The following is a 16,813-nucleotide window of genomic DNA, read 5'->3' on the forward strand; positions in this document are numbered from 1 at the left end:
CCTGCTTTTTTTTGCTCTCCATTTGCTTGGTAAATCTTCCTCCATCCCTTTATTTTGAGCCTTTGTGTATCCTTGCGTGTGAGATGGGTTTCCTGGATACAGCACACCGATGGGTTTTGTCTTTGTCTTTTTATCCAATTTGCCAGTCTGTGTCTTTTGATTGGGGCATTTAGTTCATTTACATTTAGGGTTAATATTGTTATGTGTGAATTTGATACTGCCATTTTGGTGCTACACTTTGAGTGAATTTTTTAGAAGGTGTAAGGTAAATGTCTAACTTCATGCTTTTGCATGTGAATATCCTGTTTTCCTGGGACCACTTTTTGAAGAGACTCAAACATTTGGTGGAATTCTCCAGTGAAGCCATCTGGTTTTAGGCTTTTCTTTATTGGGAGGTGTTTAATTACTGATTCCATCTCCTTACTAGTTATAAGTCTGTTCAGATGTTTATTTCTTCATGATTCAGTCTTAGTAGGTTATGTGCTACTAGGTATTTATCCCTTCCTAGGTTATCCAGTTGTTGGAGTATAACACTTTTATAACGGTTCATTGTAGTCTCATAATCCTTTTCATTTCAGCAGAATCGGTTGTAATGTCTCCCCTTTCACTTCTGACTTTAGTTTGAGTCTTCACTCTTTTTTTCTTAATCTGCTAAAATTTTGTCAATTTTGTGGATTTTTTTTTCAAAAAAACAATTCTTGGCTTTGTTGATTTTTTTTTCTGTTGCTTTTCTACTCTCTCTTTTGTTTATGTTCTAATCTTTACTTGTTTCTTTCTGCTAATTTTGATTGAGTTTGCTCTTCTTTTCCTAGTTCCTTGAAATGTAAAGTTAGGATGTTGATTTGAAATGTAGGTCCTTTACATTTCAAGAAACTAGGAAAAGAAGAGCAAACTCAATCCAAATGTTAATGTAAGCATTTACAACTATACGTTTCTCTCTTAGTAGTGCTTTCATTATATCTGCTCAGTTCTGTAGTGTTTTGTTTTGTTTGAGCAGTCTAACTTTGTTGCCCAGGCTGGAGTGCAGTGGTACGATCTCCCTCACTGTAACCTCTGCCTCCTGGATTCAAGCAATTCTCCTGCCTCAGCCTCCCCAGTAGCTGGGATTATAGGCGCATACCACCATGCCTGGCTAAATTTTGTATTTTTAGTAGAGATGGGGTTTCACCATGTTGGCCAGGTTGGTCTTGAACTCTTGATCTCAGTTGATTCACCTGTCTTGGTCTCCCAAAGTGCTGGGATTACAGGCACAATCTATTTTATTATTTATTTATTTAATTTTTGAGATGGGAGTCTCGCTCTGTCACCCAAGCTGTAGTGCAATGGTGCAATCTTGGCTCACTGCAACCTCCACTTCCTGAGTTCAAGCGATTCTTATGCCTCAGCCTCTAGAGTAGCTGGGATTACAGGTATGTGCCACCATGCTGGCTAATTTTTGTATTATTAGTAGAGATGGGGTTTCACCATGTTCCCCAGGCTGGTCTTGAAATCCAGACCTCAGGTGATCCACCAGCCTCGGCCTCCCAAAGTGTTGGAATTACAGGTGTTAGCCACCATGCCCAACCACACAATCTAGTTTAAAATGCTAACAACTTAATGTCAATCATATACAATTCTACTTCTTTACAGCTCTGACCCCCCATTTTGTTATTGATGTTACAAATTACATCTTTTTATACTGTATATCCATTAACATAGTTTTATAGTTATTTTTGTGTTTTTGTCTTTTAAATTCTATACCAGCATTTAAAGATATTTATTTATTTATTTATTTTTAACACCCAGGCTGGAGTGCATTGGCACCATCACAGCTCACTGCAACCTCTTCCTCCTGGGTTCAACCGATTTTCCTGCCTCAGTCTCCTGAGTAGCTGGGAGTACAGGCATGTGCTGCCACATGCCCAGCTAATTTTTGTACTTTTAGTAGAGATGGGGTTTCACCATGTTGGCCAGGACGGTCTCGAACTCCTGACCTCAAATGATCTGCTTGCCTCAGCCTCCCCAAGTGCTGGGATTATAGGCTTGAGCCACTGCGCCCAGGCTAAAGTGATATATGTGTCAACATTACAATACTACAGAAGTCTGTATTTTTCTACATATTTACCTTTACCAAAGAATTCCTTTAGCATTTCCTGTAGAGCAGGTCTAGTAGTGATCAACTTACTTGGTTTTTGTTTGTCTGGAGTCTTTTTTTTTTTTTAAGGCAGAGTTTTGCTCTTGTTGCCCAGGCTGGAGTGCCATGGCATGATATCAGCTCATTGCAACCTCCGCCTCCCAAGTTCAAGCGATTCTCCTGCCTCAGTCTCCTGAGCAGCTGGGATTATAGGCATAGGCCACCACCTCTGGCTCATTTTGTAATTTTAGTAGGGACATGGTTTCTCCATGTTGGTCAGGCTTGTCTGGAACTCCTGACCTCAAGTGATCTGCCTACCTCATCCTTCCAAAGTGCTGGGATTATAGGCGTGAGCCATGACGCCCAGCCTGGGTAAGTCTTTTTAAAAATTTTTATTTGTATTTTGAGACAGGGTATCACTCTGTCGCCCAGACTAGAGTGCAGGGGCCGAATCATGGTTCATTGCAGCCTCCACCTCCCAAGGTTCAGGTGAATTTTGGAGTAGCTGGGACTACAGGTGTCTACCCCCACACTCAGCTAATTTTTGTATTTTTAGTAGAGATAGGGCTTCACCATGTTGCCAAGGCTGGTCTCAAACTCCTGGGCTCAAATAATCTACCCACTTCTTCTTCCCAAAGTGCCGGGATTAGAGCTGTGAGCCACTGTGCCCAACGAGTCTTTTTTTAATAATTAAAACTTTTGTACACCANTTTTTTGTAGTTTTAGTAGAGACGGGGTTTCACCATGTTGACCAGGATGGTCTTGATCTCTTGACCTCGTGATCCACCCGCCTCGGCCTCCCACAGTGCTGGGATTACAGGCTTGAGCCCAGGCTGGAGTGCGATGGCATGATATCAGCTCATTGCAACCTCCGCCTCCCAAGTTCAAGCAATTCTCCTGCCTCAGTCTCCCGAGTAGCTGGGATTATAGGCATAGGCCACCACATCTGGCTAATTTTGTATTTTTAGTAGGGACGTGGTATCTCCATGTTGGTCAGGCTTGTCTGGAACTCCTGACCTCAAGTGATCTGCCTACCTCATCCTTCCAAAGTGCTGGGATTACAGGCATGAGCCACGACGCCCAGCCTGGGTAAGTCTTTTTAAAAATTTTTATTTTTATTTTGAGACAGGGTATCACTCTGTTGCCCAGACTAGAGTGCAGGGGCCGAATCATGGTTCATTGCAGCCTCGACCTCCCAAGGTTCTGGTGAATTTCGGAGTAGCTGGGACTACAGGTGTCTACCACCACACCCAGCTAATTTTTGTATTTTTAGTAGAGATAGGGTTTTGCCATGTTGCCAAGGCTGGTCTCAAACTCTTGGGCTCAAATAATCTACCCACTTCTTCTTCCCAAAGTGCTGGGATTATAGCTGTGAGCCACTGTGCCCAATGAGTCTTTTTTTTATAATTAAAACTTTTGTACACCAGGCATGGTGGCTCATGCCTGCAATCCCAGCACGTTGGGAGGCCAAGGTTGGTGGATCATGAGGTCAGGAGTTCAAGACCAGCCTGGCCAACATGGTGAAACCCTGTCTCTACTAAAAATTAGCTGGGCATGGTGGTGGGCGCCCGCAATCCCAGCTACTCAGGAGGCTGAGGAAGAAGAATCCCTTGAACCCAGGAGGCAGAAGTTGCAGTGAGCTGAGATGGTGCCATTGTATAATGGAGAACTGAATGTTATAAAGGCATGAGAGTTTCTGGGTGACATAGTGAGACTCTGTCCCCCACCAAAAAAAGAATTTTGTAAAAAATTTTTGGCCGGGCACGGTGGCTCGCGCCTGTAATCCCAGCACTTTGGGAGGCCGAGGCAGGTGGATCATGAGGTCAAGAGATCAAGACCATCCTGACCAACATGATGAAACCCCATCTCTACTAAAAATACAAAAATTAGCTGGGCGTGGTGGCGCGTACCTGTAGTCCCAGCTACTTGGGGGGGCTGAGACAGGAGAATTGCTTTAACCCGGGGGCAGAGATTGCAGTGAGCCGAGATTGCACCAGTACACTCCAGCCTGGAGACAGAGCGAAACTCTATCTCAAAAAAAATTTTTTTTTTTTTTTGTAGAAACAGGGCCTGTGTTGCCCAGGGTTGTCTGAGCTCCTTGGCCTCCCAAAGTTCTGGGATTACATGAGCCTCTGCTCCTGGCCTGAGAAAGCCTTGTCTTCTCCCTTCTGGAGGGTGGTGTGGCTTAGGCCAACAAAAGTAAACCTAAGAGCCCAATAGGATTTGATTCAAATCTCCACCTCCCACTTAGTAGTCATGTTATTAGATTTGTGACCTGGCACAAATCATTTAACTTCTTTCAGCCATGTTTTTCTGTGCAGAATCTAGAGAAAATATCTACCTCCAAGGGTTTCTAGAAGGATTAAGCAAAATAACATATGAAGTACTTAGCAGAATTTCCAAGTTCCTAGCATATACTAAATATTTAATAAATGGTTGTTCCTGTTGAGAAACAACAAAAACTACCACCTATGCAAACAAGACAATCAGTTCCTCTGATTTGAGCATTTTTAGACTATTCTAGCATTTAGCAATATAAGCATCACATGAATAAAGCCAAAATAATGTCATGACACAAGCATAGGTGAAAACTAATTCATATTTTTTCCTTAGAGTGAGCAAAAGAAGCTGGTAAGTTTGACCAAAAGCTTGCAAATTCCCACCCATCCTTCTGCCCTCCACTGTGTGTGCCTACAGCATGGAGGTGAGGAGGCAGTTGGGAGCCCACAGTGCCAGTTAGCCAGGGGGAGATATCTGAAATTGGGTTAAGTTTTAAAGATATGACATCTCAGAAATCCTGGAGGCAGAAACTCTTGGTAAGAGGGTCTGTATTCCAGACAGACAGAGTGTACATTACCTTTCTGCTCAGCCAGCTCCCACAGTTCCTGAGCAGCCGCCAACGACAGTGTCATGGGGTATTCCACAAGGACGTGCTTGCCAGCATGAAGGAACTGCCTTTGGTAAATGAGAAAAATACAGAGAAAGAACACTTGGAATAAGCTTCACTAAAATGCTCTACGTAATAGAGAAAAGAATGTTATAAAGGCACGAGAGTTTCTGTGTGTGAATGTGTCATGACTGGGGTAGAGTCAGTGCCACAGGATATGGAGGAAGAACTGTATCCCACATTGCTTTCTACTATCCTGTGACAGAACGACTTTGTAGTTATGTGTTAATTTGAACATTCAACCATTGATTTATTCAGTTAAGTACTATTTACCAATTACTCTGGAGAAGAAATGAAGATACATTAATAAATAAATTTCCTATTATCACATGGTAGCTATAAAGGCAACAAAAAATGGCAGCTAGCTTTGCCTGAGGCAGTCTGAAGAGATTTCATTAAGGACCTAGAATTGGGTCTCAAAGTATGGGCAGACATTTTCCAGGTGCAACGTGATGAATATATTTCACTGTGAGCAGCGTATGCAGGGGCTTCAGCATTTGTGGGGCTTTGTTCAACTGGCAAATTTCAGTGTGGAAGGGGAGTGGGCTACAGGCAGTGGAGGATAATAACGTCGGAAAAGTAGCTGGGGCCTCGACTGTGAAGGACTTAGAATTCTGTGCTCAGCAGTTCAGATTTCATTCTCTGGATATCAGGGTACAAATATTTATAAGCATGGGACTTGTGACATAACCACTTTTCTTAAGGAAATACACTCTAGTGCCAGAAAAGGTTAAGGAAAGCCAAGGAAAGGCATTTTTGTCCACTCTAGAGCTAGACTCATAAAGAGGAAGCATCTCACCCGTGGGAAACAGCATGGTGGGAGCAACTGTACGAACCTAGAAGGAAGCTAGACTGAGGAAGGCAGCTGCCACTTCCCTGTTAGCTCCCAGCTCCTGAGGTTAAAGGAACTCTCAGAGTTATTTTATGACATTGAAAATACAAAGGAGAAAATGCTGGAAGCTGATCCAACTTGAGAAAGGGGTATGATAATTCGCCAAGGATGCCAGCTCCACATCCTAAGCTGTCTGATGAGAAGGAGGCCACCACTGTTGAAAACTACTCTCGATGGGTTTTTACAGAAAATAAAACACTTTAATTCAGAATGTTTCTAATGTTTCAAATTACACATTAGTCTAAATATTAATTTTACTATTTTTTCATTTCCTTATATATTTATAACCAACAATAAGTGTTTCTTTTTCTCTTTTTTTTTTTAATAAAGATGGGGTTTCACCATGATGGCCAGGCTGGTTTTGAACTCCTAACCTCAGGTGATCCACCCACCTCCGCTTCCCAAAGTGTTAGGATTACAGGCGTGAGCCACCATGCCCGGCAAGAGTTTCTTAATGTTTTGACATTTCTGTGATTGGTCACAGAGCAATTGTAATTTTCCCATGGACTCTTCTGACTCCTTTGCAGGGTGTTTTAGCTTGCTTGCTCATTTTTCCAGTTCTGCACTGCTGTGTAAGGCAAGGACTCCCTGTGTGGAAAACCCACCTGATGTAGTCCTCATGGCTGGAGCTCTCACTGCAGATATAGGCGACTTCCACCTCTTGGCTGGAAAGAGCATCCTCCAAAGAAATCTGCTGGACTCCATCAATGCTCCCAAGCTCCCGTCTATTTCAGAGTAACAGGGAAATGGAACTCAACGGTAGACAGAAGAAAGGAGCACCATCCTTCTCCCTCCCAACAAGGTCTTGGTGATCTGCTATCAGAAATGAAGAAATGAGTTTCCTCTCTCCCACTTCTAGGCTATTTTCCATGGTGGAGTAAGAAAAATAGCCTCAGGGTTGAAGTCAGGGGACCTGGCATTGAGTGCCTTCAGTACCATTCAGAGCGTGAATGACCTAAGAGAGTCTTGAATTACTTCATCTCTAGAATAAAAAGAACAGCTGGGCGTGGTGGCTTATGCCTGTAATCCTAGCACTTTGGGAGGCCAAGGGGGGCATATCACTTGAGGTCAGGAGTTCAAGACCAGCCTGGCCAACATGGTGAAACCCTGTCTCTACAAAAAAATACAAACGTTAGCCAAGCATGGTGGCGGGTGCCTGTAATCCCAGCTACTTGAGAGGCTGAAGCAGGAGAATCACTTGAACCTGGGAGATGGAGGTTGCAGTGAGCCGAGATTGAGCCACAGTACTCCAGCCTGGGTGACAGAGCGAGATTCCTTAAAATAAAATAAAATAAAATAAAATAACAGGAATAATCTACTTTTATCTCATGAAAAGTGATCTCTATGGTCACTTCCAGTTCCAAGCACTTGGCCAAACCATAATACTGGTTTGGTAGACATAATACTACCAAACCTAATCCAAATATAATACACTAACACATTAAGCATGCAAACTGCCATCCAACTTCAAGGTCCTTTATAGCTGAGCTAACAAAGCCCAATGGTATGTATGCACATGTGTGTGATGTGTGTGTGTCTTCCTCCCTGTAGCAGACTAAGCTCATTGGAAGTTGAGGATTTTGGTTTGTTCTCTATGATTTCTCCTACAGTGCCTAGCACTATAGGCAGTGATAGCCTAACCAGGAGCAGAGGCAGGAGGGGAACACAAGGCCTTCTGACTCTTCAAGAGCATGGAGGAGCTGCAGTGTTTGATGAGCCAAAGCCCTGGCAATCTGTATACTGCCCAGTAGATACTGGGGCAGGAGAGTAGCCCTCTAAGGGGGGCAGTCATGGGGGAATGTGGGACAGCCAGCAAGCAGGAGGCCCTCAGCCAGCTCAGAGCTCCAGCTGAGCTGCAGCAGGCAGAAAGCATTTGGGGAAATTTGGCTCCCAAAGGGTATTATGCTAGGTTGCTTCTAATGGGGCCACCCAAACTACATTGCTCAATTTCAGCAATACTTATTGTTTGTCTATTATGTGCTAGGAACTATAGGAGAAATCATGGAGAACAAATTAAAATCCTCGCCGCATGTGTACATCACATCACCACAAGACTACCAGGGGAAATGTGGTACCTGGAGGAAGCAGGAGATGGAGACTCAGGGAGGGCAAGGAATAGATAAGAAAAGGCTTCCTGGGGAGGTGGTAGAACTTAGCAGGTAGGTCAGGAGGGGACGGGTATGTGAAGAGGGAAACAGTGTGAGTACTGGCAGGGTGCCGTCATGCAGGGGTGTGACCTGCCATCCTCCTACACAGCCTGGGTAGTGTAGGTGTTCCCACTGAGCTGATCCTGGAAGCCAGCTGGCGGAGGACTCGGGGTTAAGGGAAAAGGAGAGGGCCTACTTCAGCCCTGAGCCCAAGTGCCGTGCTTGGTCCCAGCTCCACGTAGGGGTGCGATGGGGGTTACGGAGCTGCCTGATCTTAACTATGCTCTCCCATTTGTGTGCAGCTCCCTTGGAATCTTATAGGGAGGAGAAGGCTGCTCAAGGGCAGATTCTAGCACTTCTGGGTCTCTCTGGTGCCCCAAAGCCCACTTTTAATCTTTAAAAGTGGGGTCACGTTGTGAGACAGGTGGGTAGAGGATGGTCCCATGAATGAAAACATGAAAAACTTCTGCATGGACCATTGCTATTGTCACTTATGCTTTGTGTAAATATTCACCTGATGTCTCTAAAGCACTAGAAAAAGAGTTGCCTAACTTACTCCTTGCCGTGTCTTCAGGCCCAGACCAGTGCCTGCACCTCGTCCACAATTCATATGGATAAATGATGCTACACAGGGTTATTCTGGTGCCTCTAGTTCACAGTTAATATTGACAAATGATGTTATACAGGATTAATCTAGTGAGTGGTGTGTGTGTCTTTGTACAGAAGTGAGTGGAAGAGTTCAGCATGGGGAAGGGAAGAAGAAACAAGGTGATAAGTTTGATTTTGACTGGAGATAAATGAATTCTTAAAGAAAAGGGGGAGGCTGGGTTTGGTGGCTCACACCTGTAATCTCAGCACTTTGGGAGGCTGAGGCAGGAGGATCACTGGACCCCAGGAGTTTGAGACCAGTCTAGGCAACATAAGGGTACCCTGTCACATCTACAAAAAATTTAAAAAAAAAATGAGCCAGGCATGGTGGTTTGTGCCTGCAGTCCTAGCTACTTAGGAGGCTGAGGCTGGAGGATCACTTGACCCCAGAAGGTCAAGGCTGCAGTGAGCTGTGATTGCACCACTGCATTGCAGCTTAGATGACAGAGTGAGACCCTGTCTAAAAAAAAAAAAATAAAGTGAGGCTCAAAATTACCAATGGGAAAAGAACACATGGTATTTAAAAGATGGGCTTTGGAATCAGACTTCTGCTCAGCGTCAGTTCTTAGACTTTCCAGCTGTGTGACCTCAGGCAGGTTACTTAACCTTTCTGTGGCTCAGCCTCCTTATCTGCAAACTGGGGGTTGATAACGCTACCCAGAAGGAAATATCATTTGTAGAGCCCAGGACCACCTAGGATGGCAGTCACGATGACTATGTCAGGATTACCTGGTGAACACTGAAAGCCTTTCAGGCCAAAGCCCCATGTGTTTGCTGTGCCCATTCTCTGTCAGCCTTGAGCTCACCCTCCTGCCTCTGCCTTTGCAGTCTCCCCAGGCTGACCTACTGTGCATCCCAGCTGTAGGCCCAGCAGGCTTCAGTTCCCAGACCCATCCCAACCCAAGATCTTGTGGGGCTGATCCTAAGCACAGTTCTCGGCCTGGAGAGGGCTCTCCCTGCCCTGGGTCTGGAAAATCTCCATGTCCTGTGGCTAATCTGTCTCACTGTGCTTTCCACAAATTATGAAACACAAAGCCAGTGCAAGCCACCTGGACACAAAGCCAATCAGGTTCAGGAACGCCGAGGAAGGGTGTGGATTCCGCAAGTCCCTCATCCGCACGGATCCGGCTCTGCCAACACCAACCACCACCACTCCAAACTTCCTCTCGGGCTGAAACAGAAGGGACCAAGGTGGGGTTTGAAAATACTGCAGATATTGAGTGGAGAACAGCAAAACAAAGGAGCTGGCAGTGTCCTGATGAGCAAGAATGAAAGCCAGCCCACAACACACAGGAAGCCATGGCATCAGGATGGGATGAGATATTCCCCAAAACGGGGGCCTGGAGAAAAGTCAGTCCCACCAAAACCTGTTCTTGAAGGTGCTTCATCATGTCTTTGGGTTGAAAACCTTCTGAGCATCCACAGAAAATGTTCCCCCCATTTGGCTCTCCACTTCTACTGTCCCATCTCCAATAATGAGAGGCTTTCCTCATTAAGCCAGACCCAGCCCATGGCCTGGCACCTCTGCCTTCCCTGAGTCCCTCTTCCAGCAGACACATGAATCTGATACTGCTGGGAATCATTCAGAGGCCACAGCTGCTTCATGAGATGCTGGCAGAGGCGGCAAATGGGCAAACCATGATTAGTCACCTTACTCAGCTTGCAACCCATAAGCTTTTACTCTTCACTACCACCTTCTGAGTTACGCATTTAAGATCTGTGGGATCTTAAATATTATTTAAGTGCACTGCTGGATGCTATATTTGAACAGTATTACAATGAAAAATAAAACTGACTTTTAAGTTACACAGCAACTCAATATAATCAAAACTGACAAAAATTACCTCCATGCACCTGGCATAGTGTCTCACTCCTGTAATCCCAGCCCTTTGGGAGGCTGAGGCAGGTGGATCACCTGAGGTCAGGAGTTTGAGACCGGCCTGGCCAACATGAAGAAACCCCGCCTCTACTAAAAATACAAAAATTAGTTGGGCATGGTGGCAGGCACCTGTAATCCCAGCTACTCGGGAGGCTGAGGCAGGAGAATCACTTGAACCTGGGAGGTGGAGGTTGCAGTGAGCCAAGATTGTGCCACTGCACTCTAGCCTGGGTGACAGAGTAAGACTTGATCTCAAAAAAAAAAAAAAAAAAAAAAAAAGGCTGGGTGCACACTGTGGTTCATGCCTGTAATCCCAGCACTTTGGGAGGCCAAGGTGGGTGAATCATGAGGTCAGGAGTTGGAGACCAGTCTGGCCAATATGGTGAAACCCCATCTCTACTAAAAATATACAAAGTTAGCTTGGTGTGATGGTGGGTGCCTGTAATCCCAGCTACTAGGGAGGCTAAGCCAGGAGAATTGCTTGAACCCAGGAGGCAGAGGTTGCAGTGAGCTGAGATCGCACCACTGCACTCCAGGCTGGGTTACAGTGTGAGATTTGTCTCAAAAAACAAAAACAAAAACAAACTTCATGCATCCCTTAAACTTACTTCTTGGATTTCTCTGAGCACAGCAACATGAATGTCACCTCAGATTTGCCCCTTTCCTTCACTTTTGTACCCAGTTGTCACCACTTCCCACTTACCCTGCCCCTCTTCCTGTGCCCATTGCTCTTGTCTTCCTCCAGAATTTCTTCCAAATGTTTGGGGATTTGCCAAATATTTTTCTATTATTGATTTATCATTTAATCCCACTGTGGTCAGAGAACATTCTTTAAATAATTTGAATCCTTTCAGATTTGAGAGTTTTTATGATCCAGGATGTGGTCTATCTTGGTTAATGTTCTGTGCACATTTGAAAAGATTGTGTATTCTCTGTAATTGTTGGGTGGAGTGTGTACAAGTCTGTTAGATCAAGTTGGTTGATTGTGTTGTTCAGGTCTTCCATATCTTTCCTAATTTTCTGTCTCCTTGTTCTAGCAATTATTGAGGATAGTGAAATCTGAATATAATTGTATACAACTGTGTATTTCTCCTTTCAGTTCTATCAGTTCTGACCCACATATTTTGAAATTCTGTTATTAGATACATGTATGGTTAGGATGTTATTAGATACATACATGTTTAGGATGTTATTAGATAAATACATGTTTAGGATGTTATTAGATACATACATGTTTAGGATGGTTATGTCTTTTTATTAATTGACCCCTTTATATTCTAAAATGACCATTTTTATTCCTGGTAATATTTTTTGCCCTATAATTTATTTTGTCTGATATTAAAAATCCATTCCCAATTTCTGTTGATCAGTGTTAGCATGATACATTTTTTCCCAATCTTTTACATTTAATCTGCATGTGTTTTCATATCTATAGTTAGTTTCTTGTAGGCAGCATACAATTAGGTCTTGCTTTTTTTAACTTAATCTAACAATCTCTGCCTTTTAGTTAAAATGTTTAGACAATTTACATTGTGATTATTGATATGGTTGGGTTTCCATCCAAATTCTATAGCAATCTTGCTATTTGTTCAATCTGTTTTTTCCCCTCTTTTCCTGCCTTATTTTGGATTAATTAGAATATTTATTATGATTCCATTTTATCCCATTTGTTGGCTGTTAGCTGCAACTCTTTTTCAAAAGTTAAGGCTTTTATATTATATATTTTATTTACTACAGTCTACTTTAAAGTAATATTATGCGCTACTCCATATATACTATAAAGAACCTGATAACAGTGCACTTCCATTTCTTTTCTCCTAGACCTTGTACTGTTGTTACACAGTTCAATATTGAAGGGAGTGATTCTCCAGAGCTTGCCCAGAAGCCAGGATGTCTGGAAAGAATCTCAGCCTCTCTCAGCCTGCAGCTTGGGAGAGTGATTCATGGAACCTGACTGCACACTGCTGCTAAACTGTAGACTGGCCTTGGCTTCCACATCTGACTGCAACTGTCCCCTCTGAGTAAAAGCCTCTCTTTCTTCAGCCTTGCAAGCTTCCTGGGGGTGCTTCTAACAAGCGGACTTCACGTATAAAAGGGGACTCTGAACGACCTACTTCCTGGATTCTCTTCTGGAAGTCAGGGAAGAGTACAGGAAGGAGTGGCCACAGTGCCCAACTGACAACTGACAATTTCACCAAGTAAGTCCTTTTTGGGTTACAAGTCAAGTTTTATTTTTTTAATTTTGTAATTTCTAATTATCAGAAAGCAGTAAGACAGCCTCTGGAGAAATCTGTATAGCCAAAACACATATTCATGATCAAATATTAATATTTGTTTCCCTTTCAGTCAAGAAAAGAAGACTAGCAATCCCTTTATTAAACATAGATGGCATTCTTACGGTTAACTACCGAATTACTACATTCCAGACAATAAACAGGATATGCTTCTAACCAGCTTAAAAAAAAAAATCCACAAGGTTAAGAAACAGCTCCATTATCTGTAAATAAGCTAAACTGCTTTTAAAAATTTAATTAGTTAATGATACACACAAACTTGCCTACAAAACCTGGCCTGCACAGTTATGTCAGACTAAATTATAAACTGCTTTAGGGTTTGGTTTTGATATTATTGCCTTGCAAAACTGACACACAGGGACAAGATATGGGTGAGAGGCCAGGCGCAGTGGCTCACGCCTGTAAACCCAACACTTTGGGAGGCTGAGGTGGGCAGATCACATGAGGTCAGGAGTTCCAGACTAGCCTGACCAATATGGTGAAATCCTGTCTCTACTAAAAATACAAAAAATTAGCCAGGTTTGGTGGCAGCAGGTGCCAATAATCCCAGCTACTTGGGAGCCTGAGTCAGGAGAATCGCTTGAATCCAGGAGGCAGAGGCTGCAGTGAGCCGAGGTTGCACCACTGCCACTCCAGCCTGGGCGACAGAGTTATACTCCATCTCAAAAAAAAAAAAAGATACGGGTGAAAACACTGGTATCTTAATAGTTAAGTTCCTCTTAGGGGAAGAACTTTATTTTTGAGAAAAATCACCGTGTTAGGCCTTTTAATGTGCGCCTCTTCATTATGTGAGGGATGTTGACGGCGCATTCTGAGGGGAAACTGCAATCAGAGATGGCTAGACCACGTTGTAGCAGCAGCTAACTTTGCGGGCAGGAACCAGTAGGAGGCAGAGGAAAAGCGAAAGTGCACACAAGTTAACAAGAGGCTGAAGTCTGCAGAGAGGGAAGCCAGTGAGAAATGCCCAGTGGAGGAGGGAGCAATGGACTTCTAGACACCAGGATATCGATAATTCCATTTTCAGTTGTCTGCTGTGCTCTGCTGTCCTGAACCTTTGGGAAAATGCCCTTACAAACAGCCCTATAGAGGTAGTATTTAAGGAACAAAGAACAGGAGCAGTTTTGAGACAGCAGAAAAGGACACATAAGCACAGCAAAGTGACTCAAAAACTCACTCAAGTCCAAATCACAGTCAGAGTGAGCTTGTGCCTCCACCCTTGGACCCAGAGAAACTGGTGTTTGGCACTCCAGACACGAAAATGGAGTTCATAGAAACTTAGGATTAAGAGAATGTGCTTTGCCAACGTAGAAACAAAATTTTTTTTTGAGATGAAGAGGGTAGAAGAAAATGTAAAATCTTTGTATAAAAACTTCAAGGTGTGAGGCATGAGGGCAGGTGCTGGGAAGGTGGAAGGAGAGTCCATCAGTCAGGCAGAACAAGCTAGTCATTTTCATCCACTGTTTGAAAGAATTAAAAAAAAGTTTGATAACACATTGGTTGGCCTGGGAAAACAGGCATGTTCGTACGTTGTAGGAGGGTAAGAAAAACCTAATTTATGGAGAGCAAGTTGGAAATATTTATTATAATTTAAAATGCAAATGCACTTTGCCCTGGTAAATCCAACTGTAAGAATATGTCCTACAGAGCTACACAAGTCAAGTGACTTAGGCTTACTGCAGCCTTGCTTATAACAAGCAAAAGATGGAAATTATCTGTATGTCATTAATAACAGGCTGGCTATGAAAGTTATGATGGACTTGGGAAATAGAATATTACACAGCTATTAAAAAAAAAAAAAAAGAACAAGGAAGCCCTTTATGAATTGAAAGGGACTGTTCTCCAAGACAGATTATCGGGTGAAAGATGCAAAGACAGACTAGTGTGCACTGTGTGCTAGAGTCTGTGTAGTAGCAGGAGGGGTAGCAGCCAAAGAAAATGATCCTGTCTGTGTTTAGAATCTCTCTGAAAGGACAGCCCAGAAACCTGGAACTCTGAAACTGGCGACCTGCTCTTGCTGGGAGCGTGAAAAACAGAGTGGCTGGGAAACAGGGATAGAAGGGAAGAGGGCTTCCCATAGTAAATTCTTTTTTCTTTTTTCCTTCTTTGAAGTTTAGAATCACACAAATGTATTCATTATCTAAATATAAACAACCACTGAAAACAGAGGTAGACGTCAGAGGGCTGCTCCAAGGTGAGAACTCTGCAGGGTACAGTGCCTTGGCTCACTCCCATCTCCCTCTACCGTGCTAAGCATCCTCTGCTGCCCTCGCCGCTACCCTGCCCCCAAGCCCCCCCGACTCCTCTTACCCCTCCTGGCCCTGCAGCAACTGGTTTTCACTCCTATGCCTCCCTGCTTCACCATGGGTCATCCAATACCTTCTCGTCACCACATTCAAGGGCTTCTCCTCAGCCACACGCTCCTGGGCTTCAGACATGGGCGACCCTTCCCTGGACCTTCTTCAAACTCACTCCTTCCTTTCTTCTCTCACCTCATGCTGCCGAGGTTTTTTCACATTTCATTTTCTTCATTTTGCCAGAGATGTGCATATTTCCCAAAGCTCAATCCTCATCCCTCTATTCTTCTCTCTCCCACATATCTCCAGAGTGCGGAGGTCCCTTATTCTTAGGGTTTCCATGACCACCTCTATGCCAAAGACTGTAGCATCCTGAGCTGTGGGCCATCCTCTCTTCCAAGCTGCATTCCCAAGGCATTTCAACCTGGCTGTCCCACCTGCCCTGGATCTTCACACTCTGTGCTAAATTCCAATCATCCACCCCTCCTGACAGCTGTCCTCTGAACTTCTGGGCAAAAGCCAGTAGCTCTAGGAATCCTGGTAGTACCCAGCTTTAAATGCTTGGAGTCATTCCTGAATCCAGTAAACATCCTGAGATCAAAGGCCAGCTGTGGCAGACAGTCCTTCTGTGCTTTCTCCCTCCAGCCAGCCTCTGGGCCACAGCAAGTTGTGCTTAAAATTTTCTGTCATATGATTTCCTTCCTCTGCATTTTCACTGACCCACCCAAGCTCTGGACTGCATTAGAAGATTACTTAACAGTCTCTGACTCATCCTATCATTTAGTCAACTGACATTTATTGAAGATAAGCTATGCATGAGGCATCAAGCCAGATGCCATGGGGATGCTAAGATGAGCGAGGCACCTGGACAGCTACAGTCAAAGCAGGAGGGGAAGGTAACAAATAAAAAGATCCGTAAAGCACAGTGGAAATTCATAAGAGGGAGGTATGACTTCCCGAGAGAGGACTCTGAGAAAACTGTTCATGGCGTACAAAGGACATTTGAACTGGATCGACGGGATTAGCTAGATGTAGACAAGGACAAAGGCATTCACGGGTCAGAAACATCAAGGCTTAGGTCCCCATTATGCCCCTTAACCCCCTGTGACTTAGAGCAGTTGACTTACTTCTCATTTTCCTCATCTACAAAACAGGTAATAATAGCATCTTGTCCCTAGGCTTTTCGTTAAGACTAAATGGATGCATGTTTTGGGCTGCTGTGTAGCACATTAACTGTATATCATGAACATGCAGAAAAATGAAGAATGAGATATAAATGATATAAAATATAATTATGTACATTGAAAGGATGTCAGGTCGGGCACCTTGGCTCACACCTATAATCCCAGCACTTCGGGAGGCTGAGGCGGGTGGGTCACTTGAGGTCAGGAGTTCAAGACCAGCCTGGCCAACATGTCAAAAACTCTGTCTCTACTAAAACAAAACAAAAATTAGCTGGGCATGGTGTCTCACACCTGTATTCCCAGCTACTTGGGAGGCCAAGGCAGGAGAATCGCTTGAGCAGGGAGGTAGAGGTTGCAGTGAGCTGAGATCACACCACTGCACTCCAGCTTGGATGACAAGAGTGAGACTGTCTCA

General features: G+C 44.0%; 1 protein-coding gene across 3 annotated transcripts in view; it reads right to left on the reverse strand.

The window, feature by feature from the left end:
* BLVRA (biliverdin reductase A) overlaps positions 1–16,813 on the reverse strand; it is a 48,235-nt gene that overhangs the window by 15,535 nt on the left and 15,887 nt on the right. For all 3 annotated transcript variants that reach the window (XM_037733816.1, XM_017515369.2, XM_017515370.2), the window contains 3 exons: positions 9,797–9,918; positions 6,558–6,677; positions 4,971–5,068 (listed from right to left, as the gene is read on the reverse strand). In XM_037733816.1, coding sequence (XP_037589744.1) covers positions 4,971–5,068; positions 6,558–6,677; positions 9,797–9,918 — 340 coding nt within the window. The remainder of the gene's footprint in view (positions 1–4,970; positions 5,069–6,557; positions 6,678–9,796; positions 9,919–16,813) is intronic.

This window comes from Cebus imitator, unplaced genomic scaffold (assembly GCF_001604975.1).
Source record: "Cebus imitator isolate Cc_AM_T3 unplaced genomic scaffold, Cebus_imitator-1.0 Scaffold548, whole genome shotgun sequence".
Taxonomy (NCBI): domain Eukaryota; kingdom Metazoa; phylum Chordata; class Mammalia; order Primates; family Cebidae; genus Cebus; species Cebus imitator.